Consider the following 22944-nt stretch of genomic DNA (forward strand, 5'->3'; position numbering starts at 1 on the left):
ACTCTTGATTTTGGCTCAGGTCTTGGTCTCACAGTTCAAGGGATCACGCCCTGTATTGGGCTCCACACTGAGTGTGGAAAAATAACTGAACTTTAAAAAACTTTTTAAAAAGGTCCTAGAATCAGAATATCTGTATTGAAACTTTGCAAATTAGTGTTATATTCAGGTAAGTTAAATTAATAAATTTCAAAGGAAAGACATCTGTAACTCAGAAAACACTAAGGACTAATAAATTTTGACTCGTTTGGAACACCTATGACACTGGTGATAGGTTGCATGCAATATTATACATACAGGATAAAGAAAAAGTCTAGTGATTAAATCTGTCATCCTGTTATCCTTGACTACTTTTTCATTTAATATTATTGTGGGGTATATTTAAATTTGGTCTCCAAATGTTTTCTTTACCATCTTTTTCTTTTACCTTCTGTTGTTTAGGTGTGAATATGAAATTTTAAAATTCCCCAATATCCTGATTTTAATTAATTTATTAAGTTTATTTTAGGAAGAGAGTGCACACAAGTGGGGGACAGGGGCAGAGGGAGAGGGAGAGAATCTTAAGCAGGCTACACGCTTGGTGCAGAGTGTACGCAGATCTCGATCCCACAACTCTGGGATGTTGGCCAGAGCCACCTGACTGAGCCACCCAACTGCCCCCCTAATACCCTTTTAAAATTGTGTTATTATTTTTTTATGTTTTTATTTATTTTTGAGAGACATATTGCGAGCAGGGGAAGGACAGAGAAGAACGAGACATAGAATCCAAAGCAGGCTCCAGCCTCTTGAGCTGTCAGCACAGAGCCCGATGTTGGACTCGAAGTTTTGACCCACTAGATCATGACTTGAGCCAATGTCAGAGGTTTAAGTGATTCAGCCATCCAGGAGCCCTTCATTCATTTTTCTTGGTCATACAGCAGCCATCCTGTTGTAAGGAGAGAGAGTGCTGAGTGCTAAAGGAGGTGGCCCATCCCAACCTGCGTCTCTGGGCTTCCTGTTATGTGAAAATGATAAACCACCTTGTTGTTTCAGCCACTGATTCCAGGAGGTCTGTCACTCACAAATAAGAACTGTCCTATTGTGACCCATAAGATTAATATTTGTATTGAGAGTAGAATGGAGCATGTGAGAGAATCCTGAATTTGACATTTTGTAGTGTAGAAGAGCTACAAGAGGCATCCTCATTCCCAGATGGGTTATAGCTGTTTGGCACGTGCTGCCTAAAACTCAAAGTGTTAACCAAACAAAATACAGCTTGAGAATTTATGACGAATGTTCAGAATGCTAGCGTAGAAAGTGGAGCATGTGAACTTAGTCTCTGACCTTATGCACTATAGTAACTTTTTACTTTCCACAGATAAAATGCATTTGCTCATTCTACCAGTCAGGAACTATTCTAATCACCGATATTAGCAGGAAACAAAACTCCCTGTCTTCAGGTAACTTACATTCTATAAAGTTGAGTCTATAAGGATAAAATATGATAGTGGTAAGTACCATAAACATGTGCATGTACAATGATAGATCATAGGGTTTCCTAATTTAAACAATGTTTTCAGGCAATGCCCACATGATGAGGTCATCTTTGAGCAGAACCACTGAAAGTGTATCATGCAAATACCAATGAGGAAGGGCAAGGGGGTGGAGGAAAGAGGCAGAAAATTGCCCAAATGGGAACATGTTTATAGTGGATTGAGAAAATCTACAATTGGCATGTGGCTTGGTGAAATGTGAGGCTAAGTTTCTACTGGAGATATTTAAAATTATGGACTCCTTGTAGTTAGAATTTTAAAAATTTTAATAACAAAACTCCCCAGAAGGCTAAAGAGTATATGTGATAGATCCAAACCATGACCTGTTTGGAGCGTACACAGACCTATTTCTTTATGGCAGCCTTACCCCTACCAAGAGAACACAGCCATGGGGTGGAGTAATGAATTAATGGAAAGTTGCTAAATACCGTTTGTGAAAACTGTATAGGGAATTGATCCCAGGAGTTGTTAAGATACATACTTATCCTGTTGTCTACGCTTATACCCAGACAAGGGTATATTGCTTCTTCCACTTACGAATGTGTACCAAGTAATACTAGTTGGGTCTTTTATGCCCCAGTTATATCTTCAGTGTCCATATCATCAAAAAAATTTTTTTACATATAATAAATACTGTACTTACAAATTGAATAGTAACAATATCGCATAAGACATACTCATGTTTTCCTCACTAATTCAAGACCTAGTAACTCCCAATTATTCCTAGTTTTATTCTTCCAGTTGAGACCAATCTTGTGTCAGCGTTGCCTAATATTTTGACTATAAAATTGACTTCAGTATGTTTCATATTCCAATTTTATACTAAATCAGATGTGATGAGAATGGGACTATGTGTGAGGTCAGCAAATATTTATGTAAGGAACATATAGTAAATATTTTATTCTTTGCAGGGGACACTGTTTCTGTTACCACTCTTCCAGTATGTCCTTATTGAGTCAAAAACACCTAAATATGAGTGTCCCTGCATTCCAGTTAACACTTCACTTAAAAACAGACAGTAGGTTGCATTTGGCTCATGTTCTGTAGGTGGCAGACCCCCGATCTACCCAAAGGAATTAAGAGCGCTATATAGTAATAGTAACTATATGGTAAATAAAAACCGTCTTCCCTATTTTTAAGCCTCATTAAAGAAACTAACAGTCTAGTGTATATGTGTATAGCATATGTAAAAGAAACCTATACTAATGGTAGCACAAGGCAGGAGTGGAGAAATGGAAGTCTTTGTGGAAAGGAAAGGTTGGATGATCTATATGAAGATGTATAAACTCTGTGAAGGTACTGTGGTCAGCTGTATAGGATAACCCCCAATGCAAACAAAAGCAATACTTAGAGCTAACACCAGTGAGCCAAAGGAAAGGATTTAAATCATCTGTAAAAATCAGTTAATTCAAAGAAGACAGAAAGAGAGGGAATAGAGGAAAGGAGACTTTATAAAAGCAGGAGCAAAACAATTTATCTGTATTTATCTGTAAAAGGGAATCGTCTAAAGGCCCTATTGAAAAGCAAAAATTGTCACTGGATTTTTTTTTTTTCAGTTTTATTTATTTTGAGAGAGAAGGAGAGAGACACTCAAGGAGGCTCTGTGATGTCAGCATAGGCCCAACATGGGGCTCCATTTCAAGAGCCATGAGATTATGACTTGAAAGAAATGCGGAGTCTTATACCAATAACCATGTGTGTCAACCAGCCATCCCTGACCATCAGATTTTTTAAAGACAGGCAACACAACATATCCTATGAGAAATTCACTTCACAAATTAAGAACACACAATAAAATCCTGTACAAAAGATAAACGTTATAAAAAATAGAATGGCTATATTAAGATCAAAGTAATTTGAAGAGCAAGTAATATGACGGGATAATGAAATCTATTTCCTAATCATAAAGAGTTACATTCACCAGAATGACATGAGAATCCTAATTAATCCCTTTGGTTTTCACTACACACAAATACATAATCAAATACTCCCCATATCCAAATCAGAGACTAGGACCATGATGTGTGCACAAACGCACACACTCATACATAAATATTACATATAGATGCAAACACACGTGCATGTGGGCAACATACACTCAAATGCACAGCCATATACCCTCACACTCACATACACTCCATAGCAAACACACACTCACGCACTCATTCGTGAAATACAAGCACACGCGTTTACACACACTTGCCCATACTCCCACATTCCCAGTCCCGTGTGTGTAATTACATTCAAACAGTCTGCATGCACATGCGTGTCTTGACAATATTCTCACATGATGGAAGAATTCAGGAATCTTCTGACCTTGGATGCCTAAAAATGGGGAGCACTTTCCATGTTTTTTACTTCTTCCATCCCTGCAACAACTCCTAACGATATTTGTCACATGCAGTATCTTAAACTACTGTAAGCATTGCCACTGCAAGTCCAGGCGAACGGGGCAGAGTTGATAGGTTTCGGGTAACCTATCAGAGTGATAGATAGAGCAGGGTCCAAATGAGGCCAGAGGGAGAGGATTATAGTTCGTGTGCAGAGAGCATGGGAGCGTGGAGGAATAGACACAAAACTCTTCAAAGGCATATGTTGCCATAGTGCTTGGTAAATACAGACAGGTACAGAAAAGCAAGGGGGATAGGCTAAAATGAACTCTGAAGTACAGGATCCGAGTCGGGGGCATCACTATGAGCACAGAAGTAGCTGTAGATAAGTAAATAAAACGGCAAAGAGAAAACTATAGATCTGTGTGAGGACAGGTAATTCCCAGGGCGGTCTACTCAGAGAGTCTAAGAGCAATGACACCCCAGTAGCAAGGAGAACACTCAGCATCCACATCTTGGTCTCTAACACAATTCTCTAAGAAAAAGACTCCTTGGAGTTATGGCTGATTCTATGGCAGGAGCAGGGAAAATACAAGGGGAGCCTAGAGGATCTTGAAGTGACAGAATGTTAAGAGTAAGGAAGTAATAAAAAAAAAAAAGTACATATCAAAGGGACATAATAGCCAAACCTGAAAGAGCTCCTGCAGCCTGTCACCAAATCTCTGGTACCAACTGGGTGTCATGCAATTCAATATAATTCTGACTTTATCTGGTGTTAGTAGAGACCCCACAAGTTAAGATCAAGGTCCTTCCCGGCACTGCCCCCACTTCAGACACCAGTTACAAGTCAGGCATTCCCATACCTGTGCATCTCCAGCCAACTACAAATTTAAGGCTTCCTCCAAGCCTCTCTGCTTCAATATTTGCTGGGAAGACTCACAGAACTTGGAAAGTGCTATCTGTATGGTAATCCTTGATAAAGTTACCTCGTATTTTGGGACCCACAAAAATGGAGGCCATGCCAGTGGCCCACCCACATCACAAATCTAAACCTAAGTCAGCCTGCTCTTATGTGAAACATCAGAAGGAAACCTAACATACACCAATCATAATCCTCCAACTCAGCTTCAGCTAGTGGACCTTACCCTGGAAAACAGCAGGTCTTGTAAGGAAATCCCCCATCTCCTGGCCAGTCATGCCCTGTTTCTGTACTGCCTGTTCTAAAACTCAATCTTGCCCAAATCCCTCAGGAAGAGCACTCCATTCACTGTATGAGAGGCTCTGTCCTCCCCCAAATCAAGGGTTGTCTTCCCTGGAATAAATTACAGCAAACTTGTTACTAAATTGTTTTAGTTTTGTCATTTCACATCTTATTGTAAAGGATAGCAGTGAAGAGCCAGATGAAGGCATCCATAGAGTAAGGTTTGGGAGGAGGACTGCCCATACAGTAGCTTTTGTCCCCCACCAAGCTCCTCCCAGGAGCTTCTCCAGGTGTTTAATCAGGGCTTCACTACCTAGACTTGGTTGAGTAAATCATTGGCCATATGACTGAACCCAATCCCCAGCCAGCCTCCTTTCTCTTCCCAGAGGTTGGGCTGCTGAGCATTTCCATCCAATCATGTAGCTGGTCTTTCAGAGGTGTCCAGTACCCTATTTTGAAGTCCTGTGTTGGAACTCACGAACTGCGAGTTCATGACCCAAGCTGAAGCCAGATGCTCAATAGACTGAGCAAGTCAGGCTCCCCTAACATATTTCATTTAAGAAATGTTTATTTTTAAGTAATCTCTACACCCAATATGGGACTCAAAGTCACTATCCAGAGATTAAGAGACACATGCTCTACTACTGAGCCAACCAGGTCGCCCTAAAATAGTTCTATGTTTGAGTTACATCATTTTTTCCCTTTCAACGGTGTCTACATTGTCTTTTTGGTGATTTCAAAAGTGATACTACCCCTTGTTAGACAAAATATGTTCATATACTCCACCTGCAAATTGCTACTCGCCTCCTGCACCATGCTTGATAAAATGGTCCTCCTGTAATGTCTTGTATCCTCAAGACAGAAAAGTGGAAGACCATCTTGCAATCTCTTTCTCACCAACACACCTAACTGGTGTCAAGATTTAACACAGAACAGTCTACCTTCTAAACATCTCAAAAGTACGTTCAGTCTTTTTCCCACATACCCAATGTGTTTACTGGCTGCCACCCATCTGCACCCTTTGTAAAATTCAGCTGACACCTATTCCTGTGTTCCTGTTTGTCCTCTGCAGTTTAGTGTTCAAATGTTGACCAGAAAATATTTTAATTAAAGCACTCATCTTGCTCCACAAACGTGATCATATTTCAAACATCCCCAATATCTCTTAAATACGAGGCATAATATTCACAACATAACCCCCAAAGCCAACAATTGTAAAACCTGTCATAGAATCTTGATTTCTCCATGGTTATCAATAAAAATAAAACTAAGTACACACATATTAATTCAAGAAGATTTCATGTACCATGCTCTTTAATATTAGGCTGGGTGTCAGTCTGTCTCATTCAGCCATGTCTCTGCAAGAAACTACTCATAATTTTCTTAACGTTCTTTGAGATCTCAGTGTATCCATGTCTGAACATGTGAAGACAATTCATATTTCCCTGATGAGGTAATTATGTATTTCTTTCACAGCAGACACAGTACAGCCTGAATATGTTGGGGTCATGGTGCATGAGAGAAAAAGGGCTAATAATTGGAAAACAACATGCAATGATTAGTACAGTAACATTCACCAGCCACCAACTAGAGTTCGAGAGCCACTTAATCATAAATGATGGACAAAACAGCATAAAACAATACAAAGGTAGTCACCAAGACAAGGATGCTTTGGATGGCTATGGTCTCAAGGGAGGGTCTGGGGGAAAGATTGTTCCTATGGATGCCTTGGACCCTCTGCTTGTGACTGTGAAGGAGGAAAACCATGGAATTCCCTCACAGAACTTCAAAATGGGGGACTTGCTGGCTAAGGTCATGAGTCTCAAACACAAAATGCCATGGAAAGATGTCATTGCTGCATATAATGAGCCTGTGATCTTGTCGGTACACTATAAGGCAGAACAATATCCCAAGCTACTTTTTTTGGTACTTTTTTTGTTGTTCCATTTACCAGCCATATAAATAGGAAATAAATAAAAACGTATTTACCAACATGTGGAACACCCTGCTCAGGATACTGGAGGGGCCAATGTACTTTGGAGCTTTCACTTTAAGCTCTGCCCATCTGGAGTTCCCAGGGCTGATCGTGATGGCCTCGAAGACACACAAGGGGCAGGTGGAACAAATGGACATACCTCTGAACACTTTGTGAACATATAAGAGAATGTAGCATCCATAATAATTGGTGAAATGTTTCAGCCCTAGAGGTGCTATGGTCTCGGATTCCTCTAGAGAGAATGTGCGAGGAGTTGGCTACAGTCGGGTGCCTGAGAATGAAATTGGTGGGTCTTGGCTTGCATCCCCTGAAGCTAAGGGACATCTAATGATAGAAGAGTCAGAAATTGCCCAGGATTCCGATGACAATGTGGGATAGGAAGATCACTGCTATATTCAAATCCACCGAGGCCATTCTGTTATTGCCCAAAACTCAGTATTCAGATACACAGGGAGAAGGTTCTGCATGAAAATATGAGTTACAGGCTGCATTTTCCTGGAAAATAAAATCACTTACCTTTTCTTTCCCCTGAGAATTGACATGGAACTTCCCTAACCTTATGAGTTAGGAACTAACATTACTCTCATTCTATAGACAAGGAGAATTTAACCATGGGAAGTTAAGTGACTCATGTAACTAGCAGTAGAATCAGGATTTGAACCTTGGTAGCCTAGTTGCCATGACAAGAATGCTTCCTACTGTACTATACACCGCTAGGAACCTCATCATGGGTAAACACACACACACACACACACACACACACACACACACACACACACAGACCTCATATTTTAAATTTATTTTAACATGGTGTGATCATTTCCCATTTTTGTTTAAGTATTCTTTGTGAGTAATATAACTAAGGAGTGAAGATTCAAAGGTCTTAATAACTTATACATGCACTGAATAATTTTATATGAGCCAGTCTGATTTATTTAATATAGACAATGTTAGGATGCAGCAGAACTCACTTCATTTTTTTCTTGGACCAAAAGGATAATGACATCCATAGCATATTATTGTGTGGAACTGCGCTGTGTGCTAACATACGGGACATGAAACATCACATACTGATAAAACATGTTAGGGCAGAAAATAAATTAATCCTATTTAAAGATCACATAACTGTATATTTGTTATTTTAGAATAAAGAAATTGAAAATTAAATTGATATTTGAGTTGGAAAAGCTATTAAAATTCTATATAAACATGCAAAATGGAATTTGAAGACTTGAAATCTTGGGCATTTAATGAATTGAAAAGCAAGAGAGGTGAGTGGTGAGCTGGGAATACTATTGAAATGATTTTCACCAGTAGAAACATAGCTTAAAATTGCTTTTTTTCTTGATGAGATTATATTTTTAAATTAATTATTTTAAAAATAAATTACATTTTAAAAATATACTCCTTAATATTTTACTCTTTAAAACCCTCTATACTGACGTTTTCATTTCTTTTTTCTTTCTTTTTTTTGACGTTAACTTTTTCTTAAAGGACCTTTCCTAATTTTTGGAAAGAAGATTGTCTCACAGATCGAGAGTCCACAGAGATTTTTCAGTAGAGACACATTTACTGTCTTCATTAAGCACATCACACTCAAATTACAGAAGAATAAATTTCAGCAATTCCCGTTAGACATGCTGTTTCTGCTGTGAATCAGGTATTTCAATTAGTTCCATCATTCTCATTATCACATGCACATGCCCTTACAGTGCTCACAGTATTGCTTCTGAAAATGTCTCTGTGACTCTTGCTCACTGTATTGAAAAGCAGATTAAATCTGAAAGTATAATCTTTATGTTTTTAAGTAGACTGTCCATGCTCAGTGTGGGGCTTGACTTTGAGATCAAGACCTGAGGTGAGATCAAGAGTTGGATGCTTAAATGACTTAGCTACCCAGGTGCCCCCTGAAATTATAATCTTGAAGCAGCTTAAAATTCAGCCTCTGACAGCACTTGGATCAAACACAAAGCACCCCTTCAATGAGGATTTTGGTGAATTACATCATCAGCAGTCATGCACTGATTGAGCAGTCTCTCTCAAGCTCAGCCTGTGCCGGAAGATTCTTTCCCAGACATGCTCACCTACCCAGATTCCTGCCGCATCTCCCAACCTTAGAGACTGTGCTCTCACACTAAACTAGATTCTCACAGACTCCTTCCTGTTGCCAGGACTGGAAGCTGGGTGTAAAGTAGCAGGCAAAGCATGTGTGGGAGGGAGGGAGCCAAACCCTGAGATACAGGTTAGTGATTCTGAGACCTCACCTCCCCAAAGAATTGCCGTCATCATGTCAGCTGTAGTGACAATGATAGTTCAACACTTGGGGAACTGAGAATGGTTCTGAAAAACTCTAATTACCAGGATCTATTAGAGTTTGTAGTGAGCAGGTCCAAAGGGACCGTTGGAGTGTTTGAGAGAGACTCTTCCTTTTCCATTATTTCTGGAAGCAGACAGGGTCTCACATGCAAGGAGGAAATGCTGAGGTCTGAGCCATTAAAGACCAGCCTCATTGGATTCTGTGCCTCCCTGAGAATTTTTTTTATTCCTGTCTAATTCTTTGTTAGTCTTCAGACCCAAGTACCACCACCATTTAACTTATGGGCAGAGGGAAAGAATCCTCCATATGACCCAAGAAGGATGTTCTAGTTTTAAAATTTTCAATATCTGCAATACATTTTAAATTTTCAATGAAGGGAAATAAAGGACATGAGGTCAATAAGTGACATTAAAAATTACTTGTCCCATTTCCCCAACTCAAAACAAGTTAACTAGAAAGCCTACAAAATAGACATTTACTAGGAAAATATATTTTGCCAAAATTGACCTCAGTAAGAGGGAATCTAAACAGATCAAAATCCATAGAGAAGAGGAAGACATTTATCAGTATCCCTCATAAATAAAAAGCACCTGGATCAGATTAGCAGCCAGATTCTTGCATTCTTTTAAATAGCATATAAGCTAATGCTGCCTACTCAATTCACGAGCACTAAAGAGGAGGTAAAATCTCCAAATTATCTTTATACATGACATAAAATTCTGATACTGAAACATCCTAAAGTATGTACCAGAAAGAATACCACAGAAAAATGTCACCTCTTCCTACAGATGGTACCATGTAAAATAAAATAGCCAAAACTCCTGAAACTATATGAAAATATGATGAGCAAAGCAATTCGTGTCTCGAATTCAAAAATGATTCACCTTTAGGAAGTTCATTAATGTACTTCATCATATTTATGAAGAGAAGTCAGGAAATCTTACTCGTAGTTACAAAACCATTATTTGGAAGAATTCATCATAGACGAATGTTAAAACACTCAATATTAGGGAATTCTTTAGGATCTTTCCCAACTTGACAAAACAAAGTCTTCGTTTTGGTCATAGGGAAGCGCTAGAGATACTCCACTGAGGCCAGAAAACCCCAGTAGAAAAAGTACACGATCACCTGTTCTATTCATTTGTCATTGTGTTGTAGGTTTAGCCAGGGCCATTTAAAACGGTAGAGGAATTAGACGTAGAACTATGTTTGCAGACAATACAAGTATACCTCTGGAAACAGAAAGGACCTCGTAGATAATCCACTTTGAAAAATAATTCAGTAGGCTAATAGGTTTTGGTACTGATATACAAAACCATAGCCTTTTGTACATGGGCTGTTATTTTGAAGATTTTATTTTTAAGTTGGGATGAGCACTGAGCGTTGTATGGAAACCAATTTGGCAGTAAATTATATTTAAAAACAAGATTTTAAGTAATCTCTATACCCAAGATGGGGTTCAGGTCATGATCCTAAGGTCAAGAGTGGCAGGCTCCACGAACTGAACCACCTAGGTGCTGCTGTACATATTATTTGTACAATAGATTATGTACAACAAAGAATCATTTATGGGTTTTAGTAGGAGGGTCTGCAATTACAAAAGTATAACATAAAATAGGGACACATGGGGGGCTCAGTCGGTTACGAGTACAACTCTTGATTTCAGCTCATATTGTGATCCCAGGGTTATGGGATCAAGTCTTGTGTCTTGGTCTGTGCTGAGCATAGAAACCACTTGGGATTCTCTCTCTCTCTCTCTCTCTCTCTCTCTCTCTCTCTCTCTCTCTCTCCCCCCCCCCCCATCTCTATCTCTCAAATAAACAAACAAGTAAATAGCTTTAAAAAAGTAAAATGAAAGAAACTACCAGGAATGAATCTAACAAAAATGTGTAAAGGCTATATGGGGAAAAAACTAAAACATTCCTGAAATATGTGAAAGGAGAAATAAATGAATGTAAATTTACATCATGTTCTTGGATAGAATATCTCAATTTTATAAAATCCCAATAATATAAAAATCTCAATATTATAAAAGAAAATCTCAATATTATCAATTCTCCTTTAGCTAATTTATAAATTTAATTTGATCCTGATATAGATATGATCAGTTAGTTTTTCGAACTAATAATGTGATTGCAAAAATGTTACAGAATACTGAACAATAAAAATAGCCCAAAAAGTCTAAACAAAACAAAAAACCCAAAATGAGTATAGTTATCCTTATGAGACGTTATTTATAAACAGACTATTATATCAGTGAAGTTAAAAAGTTAAATGTATGCCAAAGTGCATAAGAAAAGTTAATAACCAGCAAAAACTAAAGTGGGGATAATATTAATGCTTGGTATGCGGGAAATGGGAATTCCTATCAAAATGACAATAAGTGTTCTTACTCTTCACATCCTAGAGTGGGATAAAGGTCAAACAAAAGAGAAGTCTATACAGTAAAAAATAATTAAAAATGATTAAATACCTTCCTAAGACCTGCTTCTCAAGCACCTAACTGTAGCCAATCTCTGGCTCATCTTCATTAAAGAAGTTGCTCAGCAACACTTTTGGCTTGAAAAACATCTTTATTGAGTTTTGATACAACTTGTTTTGCATGTTCCGAGTGGCCAGTGGTGTATCCATTGGCAGCACCTGCTTCTTGAGTGTCTTCCAGGACATCACGATTGGCCCCAGGAACTCCAAGATGATAGAACTTAAAATAGAGGCTCTGCGTGCCTCTTTAACAGTCAGCTGCCCAATCGTAGCTTGGTGGTAAACACCACTTTAATCTTCCTGTGACTGACTGAACCGAGAAAACATCACATAGAAACATGACTGGGGGAGCTGAATACCAAGATCACACAATCACCACTTTTAACCTTCCCTCCTGTCAGACATTTGGGATTCATGCCCTGGGGCAGTATCTCCCTAGTTTTCAAGCTTTTAAGATACAAGCAGTGGGTCCAGCACATTTACAGGAACATCTCCAGAATTTCCCCAGAGGTGAGGTCTAAGGCATCCTTGTCTTGGTAAGCACCTTTGTGTCTTTTTAAGCTCCCTCTTCCACCTTTTCATGTCATTTGGCTCTTTCTGAAAATCCCAGTTGGTGGGAGCTGAACCCCTGTGCTCTAATCACTCCATGTTTTTTTTTTCTTAACAGTCATCCCTTTTGTTCTCTGGAGCCCTGACCTTAATTGTGTCCAGGATCGTCTCTGCACGCTGCAGAAGGAATACACAACTGTCTAAAATGACAAGATACCTATAAACTATTGTAAACTGTTAGACAATGAGTAGTTACTTTTTAATTCACTCCTTGCAGAGATTTAAGCCCTGGAAGGGTCAGTCACATAATAGAGAGGATGTGAAAAGCAAATGCAGCCAGCACCACCTTCAGAATTTCCACAGGAAACAGAAGAGGAGCTATTAACTGGCACATTTCCTATTAAAAATTATTAAGAGTGTATATGACGCTGCTGAAAACGTGAAACACTAGTGGTAGAATTTGCTTGCACCATTTATGTACAGAACAGAAATCCTTATCACATGTTTGTGGAAATACTTCAAAACCAGTATTGCATCAGTACTAGGAAAAGTTAACATCTCTCTGAAGGAGTCCACCTTTTAGAAGCTTCCTTATCGGCCCTTGACACCAAGCAATCAGAAACAGAAAACAAAAGGATCAGTTAAAATATCTAATTTTCTGGGTACCTGGGTGTCTCAGTTGGCTGAGCCAGGGACTCTTCGTTTCGGATGAGGTCATATCTCAGGGTTTGTGATATCCAGTCCAGACATGGGGTGGGGGGTGGCGTACAGAGGGCTCTGCTCAGAGCCTGCTTGGGATTCTAGATCTAGCTCTCTGCCCCTTTCCGCTTGCATTCCCTCCCGTGCTCTCTCTCAAAATAAATAAATTTTTAAAACTCTAATTTTCAAGAAAAAAATAGACTTCTAAAATACCTGAGAACAATTTGTTTAATTAAAATTGCAATGAAATTTGGCAATTAAGGGCTTAAGCACATACAGGTCCCACTGGTAGGTCTCAAACACATTCGGATTTGTAATTCATCTGGAGAGGTGTGGAGTTGAATATCAAATTTAAGAGAGAGACATTAATCAACACCCACTGACGCAGAAACTTTTATTCCTTTAAAGCAACGTGCCAGCGCTCCGTCCCACAGCCCAAGGCCCGGCGGGGAAAGCCTGGAGTGCAGTCCAAGGAATAGCGAGAAGTGACAGTTGAGTGAAAAGTCTGAGGACGAGTTAATACCGAACAGCACAATTCCCACAGGACAGTGTTTATTTCTTTTAATGTTTATTTTATTTTTGAAAGAGAGAGAGTGCGAGCGAGGTAGGGGCAGAGAGAGAAGGAGACAGAATCCAAAGCAGGCTCCAAGCTCTGAGGTGTCAGCACAGAGCCCGATGGGAGGCTCCAACCCACCATAGGGAGATCAGGACCAGAACCAAAGTCAGGCTTAACCTACTGAGCCACACAGGCGCCCCCCGCCCCCCAGAACAGTTGTGCGTGTCGCATTCTAGCGTCCATCACCGACACTGACCACCCCGGCTTTTACTTCATTTAAACAAGGAGCTGTCACTATCCGGGTCTCAGTCGACCCACGAGGACCCCGGGCGCCAGGTCCCCACACCGCTCCGCCTCCCCGCTAGAGCACATGTCCACGGCTCTCTAAAGACTTTTCTCTCACCCCCCCACCCCAACCCGCCCCCCCTCCCAAAAAAAAAATTGCTTCCCCGGGCACCGGGCTCAACTTGTGAAATACCGCCGCTCCCAACAGAAGCGACCCACCCTTCCCTGAGGTTGCACCCAGCCTGGCTCGAAACGACACCAGCGGGATTGGGCGGAATCCAAAAGCGGAACCCGAAACCGCGCGGCCGGAAGAGAAAACACACCCGCAGACGCTGGGAGGAGAGTGGTGCGCTGGACCCGCCCCACCGGATGTGTCCTGGACACGCCCCGGCACCGCCCCGCGACGCACGCGCGTGCGCCATTTTCTGCAGCCCCGGAAGCTGATCCAGCAGGGCGACGTGCACTGTGGGGTGAGCGAGTCTCCATTTTTCTGGTTCGCACCAGCGGTTGCGCTGCTCAGTGCCTGGGGCTCCACCCCAGGTTCCGGGGTCGCCTGGTAAGGTAAAATTCTTGAACCGTCTTCTCCCTTTCATCGCTCGTCGCCTGGCTCTAAGACGTTCCGAGTCCTTTCTCTCGGGGCGGGTCCCGGGGGTCTGTGGTCGTTTTCGGTTAAAATCGCTCCGAGGCAGGTTCGGGCCAAGCCGTTCTGCCTGTGGCCCTTGCAGACCCCGATATCCTTGCCGGTCACTTTCCTGCTCAGAACCTTTCTCTGACTGCCGAGTGTCCCCCGTGCCCCCAACCCCATACTGCGTCGGGCACAGTCGTCACTAGGGAGGTGGGTGCAGGCCGTTGGCCGCAGGGTGGCCGTCCGTCTGGGTGTGGACGGAGATGGCGGGGAAGGACGCAGAAATCTGCGGAGTTAGAGGGTCATCAGAAAGTGTGGGGAGAAAAACCGGCGGGGATTGACACAGGCTGCCGCAGAATAGGGTGAAACTGTCTGTTGGAGGAGGAATAGCGACGGAGGGAAACGGAAATGGACAAAAGGACTGAAGAGAAACAAGGACACAGACTTCTACAGAGAAGAAAACGCGTAGGGGTCACAGACAAGGCACAGGACCCAAACCGTAGTGAAGAACCGAGGATATCAAGTTGTGAAGTACCGACTTGAAGTTTTATGACCTCGTTAATCTAACATTTGGTGAATTGTTTCAGTTGGAGAAGAGATTGAGAGTGTGAAACCTGGTGTTTGAGGCATCTGCACTTTCTAAGCATTGCATCAGAAGATCATGCCATTGGCAACCCCTACTCATCCAGGGGGAATAGAACTGTCAGTTAAAGGGGACTTTCTGTAACCACATGGTGCTTTTACGATGGCCATTGTTAAGAATACTGTTTGTCTCTCCCCCTTTTTTCGTGGCTCGTGGCATTCTTTTCTGAATTTGATGTATCCTCACACTTGTTGTGACTTTAATCTCAGATTCCACTGGAGAGCTTTTCAACTTCCAAATTATTTTTTCTTGTAATTTTATTGTTCAGAGTAAGAGTTTTATATGCTTTCTACTCTACCATATGTTGCAAGGATTCTTTGATGTCTGTTAAAGAACTTTATGGTATTTCATTACACATCCGTTAAGGATGTTGGTAACCTTTTAACACTCAAAACCTAGTTTAGTGTGCTATTTTAATAATTCAGCAGTTCTCTTCTTGTGTTAAGGCAGTTTATAAATTATCAAGCTTTGAGCTGAGTTCTCCAGCTAAGTAGATGATCCCCTCAAGTCCCCTCTGTCTTCTCTGTACAGATGTTGAAGGGTGGTCTTGATTGCTGTGGAACTTGGTTCCAGCAGAGCTCATCCGTTCATAATACAGAGAGTGTTCAGACCTCGTGCCCACAGGTGACCCTTTTTCATGTTTTCCAGGACCAGTAACTATTTGTAATTTCATATAGCTTTTCTGGAAAAGAGGAATTAAATGCTTGGGTTTGCTTAAACCCATAAAAGAGAAGCTTCTCTCCTTCAGGAACATGAAAGGTAATCTGGAATTAGGACAAGGCCTTTCTACTTCAACCTGTCCAGGCCACCTTTTCAGAGATTTCTTACACCCAGTACTGCTCATTCAACTGAGACTTCTTCAGGGTAACTTGGCAAATTAACTCCCCCGCTAACCCCCGATGGACCCACCTGTAACAGGAGACAATAGACCAAGAATTCTGAACCTGAGTTAATAAGATGCGTGAAATGATTTTCAAAACTAGGTGCGTCTTTGGTAGTGTTGTGGGAGAGAGTGTGCAGTTATAATGGGAGTTCACAATGTGACCCAGTTCCAAAAATATCGAAAGCCACTGGGAAAGAAGCAGGAGCATAGCTCAGAGACAGGGACGTGCCTCTGTCACCCCCACCCTCTCTGTGTATCCTGGCTAAATCTTAAAAATTTGATTGTGTCATCTTTTGACATTAAACCCTCTTACAGGCTTCCGGTCAGCATCAGGACAAAGGTCTAAACTTCTCAGTATGGCTTCCAGGGAGCTCTGGAGCTGGGTGGCCCTTAAGAGTTGGTTCATATTGATGGCATGGACAGGTTTCTGTGTCCTGCATCATCCATTCCTTGGATGCGGGCTACCTAGGGAGGAGCCAAGAACTTGAATGAGCCCATTCCCTTTGGCCAAGTGCCAGGTAGACAAGACAGTGCAGTTGCAGTGGAGTGTGTAAGTTTGAGCGGTAGGGGAGGCCTTCGTGAAGAAGTGGGTAAAAAATGCACTTGTTGGCCTCCACATAGGACCTTATTGTCCCCGCATCCCTCCTGTTGCAGTGGGCAGCAAAGGCCTTTTTCCCATGGCAAGTTTCTCCCCATATGTATATTGTGGCAGAGGATGGGGTCATGTTGATTCTGAAAATTAAACAACATCCTTTTTGTCACACAGTATAACCTTACTTGAGAAAGAAGACCAGAAGAAGAGGGAAAAAAGAAGGAATGGCTCTTTTCCAGGTAAAATCCCATTTTTTGTTGATTTTTCTTCCTAAAATGTCACTTTGGACTTGTTAATCTTGTCTGTCTGTGAGGTGTCCTGCCTGAGTTGTTTACTCACACCCAGGGCTTTCTCCCAATCTCCCCTCCTCTCTATGCATATTTCTTCTTACTGTGACCAAGTGACTCGGAACTTGGGAAGAGGCACCTGTTTGGTGGTCATCCTGGGAATGTTGTTCTACACAGGCTAGGACTGGAGATAGGGAGTTAGCTCTTTGGTATCTTCAGGAAGGATTCTTCAGAGATCCCTCCTGGATCCTTTTTCAGCTCATATAAACCAGGATTAAAGAGATTATGTATGTAAGTCATGTATTAACGCGCAAAAGTACCTGAGGAACCCTGGAAAATAAGAGTGCTGGAAATTTACTTCATCCGGTTTTACAAATGCATTTTGATGTTAAACCAGGGACTCATTGTGCTTCTGACTCCACGATATTAATACTTTGGAATAGAATAGAAAGTTGAAAGTAGGAATGAGAAGTAGAGAGGATGTCTTGGTTTATTAACATAATTGGTTTCAAATGTAGAACCAACTCTCATGTCAAACAGTGTCACAGACGATGAGACTGGAGTTCTCTCTTGTCCAGAAGAGAGCAGATGCAGAATGGAATACGAGAAAGGGTGATGTCCGCGAGGAAACAGAGCCCCCAACAGGGGTTTTGTCTCAGTATTTATTGACCTCACAAGATATTACGAGGTACACGTGAAGAAAACAAGATCTTACATACATGAACACGGAGAAAACCATCAGACAGGAATCATTAATTTGTGTGTGTAGGAAGCAGAGGGTCTGGGAGGCAAGTGGAGTGTGTAACCAAAGTACATTAGTAGATTGGGGTCAGATGGAAAGGAATTTCCTGCAGGTGGTCTAAGAAGTTACTCGTGATCCCATTGCAATATCTCGCTAGCTAACTTCGGACACGTTCGCCCCACGGTGGGAGATTTTCGCCCTAAGCTTTTCTCTAGCTAATGACTTTACCTTGGGTGCTTTTGTCCCGTGGTGGCAGCTTTCTGCCCTAAGCTTTCTAACCTGTTTGTGGAAGTCTAAGGGATTTTTGATCCCCCTGGCTCCCCATTTTGGTTTTTTTCATCTTTAAGTTTGCGTGTGAGGACAGTCATGATGGCTACCTGATCCGTATTTTGCTGTCTGGTGGTTTGGAGAGTGATTCTGCAATGGCATAAAAGGAGACGTCGTATAAGTATTCCACTTCACAGAATTACAACAGAGGATTAGCACCTTTTGTCCTTTTCCTATAAAATGGATGGCAGCCATAAGGGCTTTTAGGCATGCCATTATTTGTTTGTAGAAGTTTGGCTTATTAGCTCTTCGATAATGTTGACCATAACTGGGTTAAGTTACATGTGCAGTTTCATAGTGTGCTGAAGACTAATTCGAGCAATGGTAGCAGAGGCTATAACGCTTACTGTGGCTTGGATCCCCATGATTAAGAGGCCTATGAAACGCCTTTGCCTGCTTAATACCAGTGGCGGAGATCATTGCCATCAGATGCAGATCAGGTGTGTAGGCAATACCACTGCATTGTAAGAGGAAGTGGGCCTGGTTTGACAGGCGTTTAGGCTTCCCTCATGTTCTATGAGGAGCTAGGAATTGCATTTGTGGAGCGACTTCAGGATGATGGATGAACAGTGAAGTGGTTTCTTCCATCCTGAAAATGGAGCGGTGGTCGTTCATTCTGAGTCATTCTCTGGAAGTCCTGGTTGATGGGAAGGTGTTCTGGGGGTCTCCCCCATGCTATAATACGGCTTCACCAACCAAGAGGGAATCCCCAGAGGTCCGGAATCTGAAAGAATACAAGCATATTCTCAAACCCAAGTGAGAAGTTTGAACTGGCACCATAGGTGAGAGGGTTTATGGAATTTAGGAAAATGGAGCTTAGCTGCGTTAGTCCTTGAGGGTCAAGATTTGAAAACGTAAGAGTGATCATAGTGTGATCGAGGAGAAGTTGAGCTTGTAATGTAGACAACCATGGGTAATTCTGCCTTTTTTGTTGTTTTTAACATATTTTAACATATTTTTTAATGTGCTCATTCTACAACTGCTTGTCCTTGTGGATTGTAGGGAATTTTAATTTCATCTGCCATTTCCTTCTTCCTTTGTTTCCCACATTGTTCCCCCCCTGAAAGTTTTGACTCTTAAAATCTTCAAGGTTGCTGAGGGTGGATGGTCTTCTCTTCTGTAACTTCTTCTTGCTGAATAGGGTCATAGAGAGTCCATCCCTAGGGGCAACATTGGTAAGTTGGGGTAGGTATAGCAGAGTTAGGAAAAGGAAAGACAGTGCAGGGTAAACAGCCTCCTTGAGCATAAAGGATTATCTGTCTACTGGAAGTGGTAGCGGTGAGGAAGTATTCCAACAGGAGTCACAAAACTATGACAAAAAAGACACAAAAATGGACATGATTAAAAGATCTAATGGAGGTGAGAAGGAAATTCAGTTACTTCTGTGGCACATGACACTTCAATTATCAGAATATCAAGTGATGACCCTATGCTAAAAAACATTAAAACTAGGAATTACATATAATCTCTATAATAGGGTATAGCATGTACTCAAATGTAACCTAAGGATTATTATTTGTTTGACAGTGCTTCCAGAGTAATTCAACTTACTAAAGAAGCCTAATTGGTCAAAAAGACTTGATTTACAATTTAAATCTTTGAAAATTTGTTAGTAAAATACTCAGAAAGTTGTAATCCACCAAGTGTGTTTATCATCAGACCCCGATATCCTCACTTTCCCTGCAATAAGAAGCTGAAAGCAGATGAGCCTTACTTAGTAATCAGTGATTTAGCATCCCATCCTATTTAGAAAAGGCCTAGATGTCCCAACAAATTCAATCCCAATTTATCATGCACGGAAAACTTTTCGAGTTACTAAAGCCTTTGAAAGCTAGTGTAACAATGACTCATGAAACCTGTGAGACCAAGTTTCCAATTACTTTAAGTTGTAACATGAGCTTATTTGACCTTTGATTAACAGGTCTATTTCAAACCAACAAACTTACGTTCGGGTCCCCCTAAGACAGTTTGTTCCCCATGGTTAATTTTTACCTGAAACACTGCTGAGGAAATCTCAAGTGGATGATCTTGGCTCGTTGACATATCAGAGACCATGTTTAAGGATTGGGAAAGGTTTCTATAGGTCATAATATGGCTGAATTTTGGGTAGACCCCGGTGTAGTGTATAATATATGCTCCCAGTTTTTTCGAGTTTTCCAAGGGCAAGATGTCTTGTGAGTTTTCCCGTGGTGTTTGTAAACATAGTAAGGGCATTCTTAATAGGTAGTTGCAAAGGAGTGAGGATGTCTTCAGAGGGAATCTTTTGTTCCTTTGACAAGTCAGATATTTCCCATTGACAAATGGTATAGTTGGCATTCTCAGGGTGTAGGGGTGCTGACGGGGCTGGCTGACAATAAGGAGGTTTAGGTTCCATGGAAAAAGTTTTTATTTACTTTGAGTGTGTCTATATGTTCATAAACATCATCCGCACATAAGGGGAGAGTGTCTGTCAGAACAATAGATCACGTAAGAATAACTCAGGCAGAACATTGGCGCCTTCCATATGTCATGCCTTTAGTGTTTTACCTGTTCATTCCCAAGTGTCTAAGTGAAAGGTTCCTTGCTTAGGAGACCAAGGACAGTGTTGCTGGATAATCATTAATAATTTAAGGAGTGCTATATGAATGTGTTTTTTCTGTTCTAGGGATAGAGAGTCTCCCATAATAATTCTCTCAAAAGTTCAGTGGCAGTGAATCCCTATAGGTTCGGTTTCTCTTACCTCATCAGGAGAGATTGTAGTCCCGTGCATTTTTCTATTTTTGGAGCTCTAGTTGTTACACAACTAGTTGTTTCCGCATCCTTGAGTAATGTTGGCTTCGTAGCCATGTCGCCTTCCAGTCTCGTCGGCCCTTAGCCACATTGGGTTCTCCCACATTGTCTTCTTAGCCACGTCCCCTGCTGACACATCCACTTCTTAGTCACGCTGGCTTTTCTTCTAATCATGTTGACTTCTTGTCGCCTTCTATCACATGGACATCTGTCACCTCGGCTTTTATCATGTCGACCTCTATCCTGTCGGGGTCACCATCTGGCGAAGACTAGGAGCCTGGAGTTCTCTCTTGCCCAGCAAGAGAGCAGATGCAGATGGAATACGAGAGAGGGTACTGCCTGGGAGAAGACAACAGCCCCCAACATGGGTTTCATCTTGTATTTATTGAGCTCTCAAGATACTACATATGTTGGGAACATGAAGAAAAGAAGATCTTACACATGTGAACATGGAGAAAGCCATCAGACGGGAATCATTAACTTGTGTGTGTAGGAAGCAGAGGGTATTGGGGACAAGTGGAGTTTGTGATCAAAGTACATTAGTAGATTGGGGTCAGATGGAAAGTAATTTCCTGCCGGTGATGTAACAAGTTGCTCGGTATCCCATTACAATATTTCCCTAACGAATCTCGAGTGATTTTGCCCCTTGGTGGCGGCCCTCCGCCGCAAGCTTTCATAACTTATTTAGGTAAGTATAAGTGATTCTAGAACCTATTTCCCCCCATAACAGTAAATGTTTTATAAATTATTGGTAGCACATCCATCTCATAAAGACCATGGTGTTCTTTTAGGAACTCTCACATGTTGCACATCTTTTAGAGAAAAATGTGTATAATTTAGCCAGACATAGGAGCAGAACTTTCATCACAGAGGATGGTGCTCAGTTTTAATTTTACATAATATTATTAAATTCTTTTTATTATTTTTGTGTGTATGTATTAAACTTCAGTAGTACAGATTTTTGCAGTTCAGTTCCACACACTAATACATTTTTGAAACTAAGAAGTAAAACATGTTCTTCCCTGTCCTATCTTCCACCATCACTGATTTTCTTCATTAAGAACCAATGTTCTCTTTCGTACATATTTTCCAAACGTGCGTTTATATATTGTAGCATGAGTTTAGAATATATTCTTCTATAAGTGTGTAATCCTATTTTATTCTGCAAATTGATATCTTTACATGCCATATGACTTGAAGTCGTTTTCATGAGAGTCAGCAAGAGATTACTGCTTTTTTAGATCCTCATGGGAGCATTCTCTAAATGAAGATACATGGGTCCTTTACAACTCCTTACTGTTTCAAAGAATGCCACGATGGCTGCTTCTGAGCAGGCCGACTTCACTACAGACTTCTAAGGATGTTTTAAGATTGTACATCTTTTAAGCATGATTACCAGGTTGATGATGGTCTTTCTGAGGAGGCACAGACATTCCACTTAGTAAATAAAGATTTTAAATCAACCGTCTTGACTATCCTCAGCTAAAGGAAAATGTGGAAGAGAACTAAGAAGTAGGAGAACAATATTTCAACAAATAGAAAATATCAGTAAAGAGATAGAAATTATAGCAAAAGGAGGAAATAGAAATGCTGGAGTTAAAGTATAAACACCAGAATTGAAAATTCACTAGAGGGTTCCTCAGCAGATGGACAAAAAGAATAAAGAATCCGTGAACTTAAACAGAGGTTAACTGAAATTGTCAAGTGTGAGGAGGAGAGAGGGGAATAAAGCTGAATAAAAGGGAATAAAAGAAGAAAAATGGCCAGAGGCAAAGAAACCTTTGGGACACTATAATACTCCTATAAACGTAATAGGAGTTCTAGAAGGAAGGGCAGAAAGAATAATTGAAGAAAGAAGAGCTGAAAACTTCCCAAATTTATCAAAGAGAACCTACACGCCCAAAAAACTCAGTGAACTTCAACTAGGTCCAATGCATGGAGATCCCTGGCAGTCACATAATCGGTCAAGTTTTATAAGATAGAGTGTGGAACGTAGCAAGACAGAAACAACTTCTCATGTACAGGGATTCTGAATAAGATTAATGGTCTGTTTCTCATTAGAAACTGTGGAGGCCAGGAATCCATCTCCTTTGGTATTAAAAGATTGAAAAATTTAAAAAAAGCTGTATCAGG

The 22944-nt window shown here is 41.0% G+C and overlaps 1 protein-coding gene and 1 pseudogene across 2 annotated transcripts in view; one reads left to right on the forward strand and one right to left on the reverse strand.

Moving 5' to 3' along the window:
• Nucleotides 1–6739: 6739 nt before the first annotated feature.
• LOC128778092 (vomeronasal type-1 receptor 2-like) lies at nt 6740–7470 on the reverse strand (annotated as a pseudogene).
• Nucleotides 7471–14125: 6655 nt separating this feature from the next.
• LOC109260965 (zinc finger protein 677-like) overlaps nt 14126–22944 on the forward strand; it is a 58994-nt gene continuing 50175 nt past the window's right edge. For both annotated transcript variants that reach the window (XR_008423385.1, XM_053906203.1), the window contains exons 1-2: nt 14126–14499; nt 16861–16925. Coding sequence is in view for 1 of the 2 variants with exons in the window: in XM_053906203.1 (XP_053762178.1) it covers nt 16911–16925 (15 nt within the window). In the remaining variant the exon portion in view is untranslated. The remainder of the gene's footprint in view (nt 14500–16860; nt 16926–22944) is intronic.

Source organism: Panthera pardus, unplaced genomic scaffold (genome assembly GCF_024362965.1).
Source record: "Panthera pardus isolate Hobbes unplaced genomic scaffold, ASM2436296v1 HiC_scaffold_18, whole genome shotgun sequence".
NCBI lineage: Eukaryota > Metazoa > Chordata > Mammalia > Carnivora > Felidae > Panthera > Panthera pardus.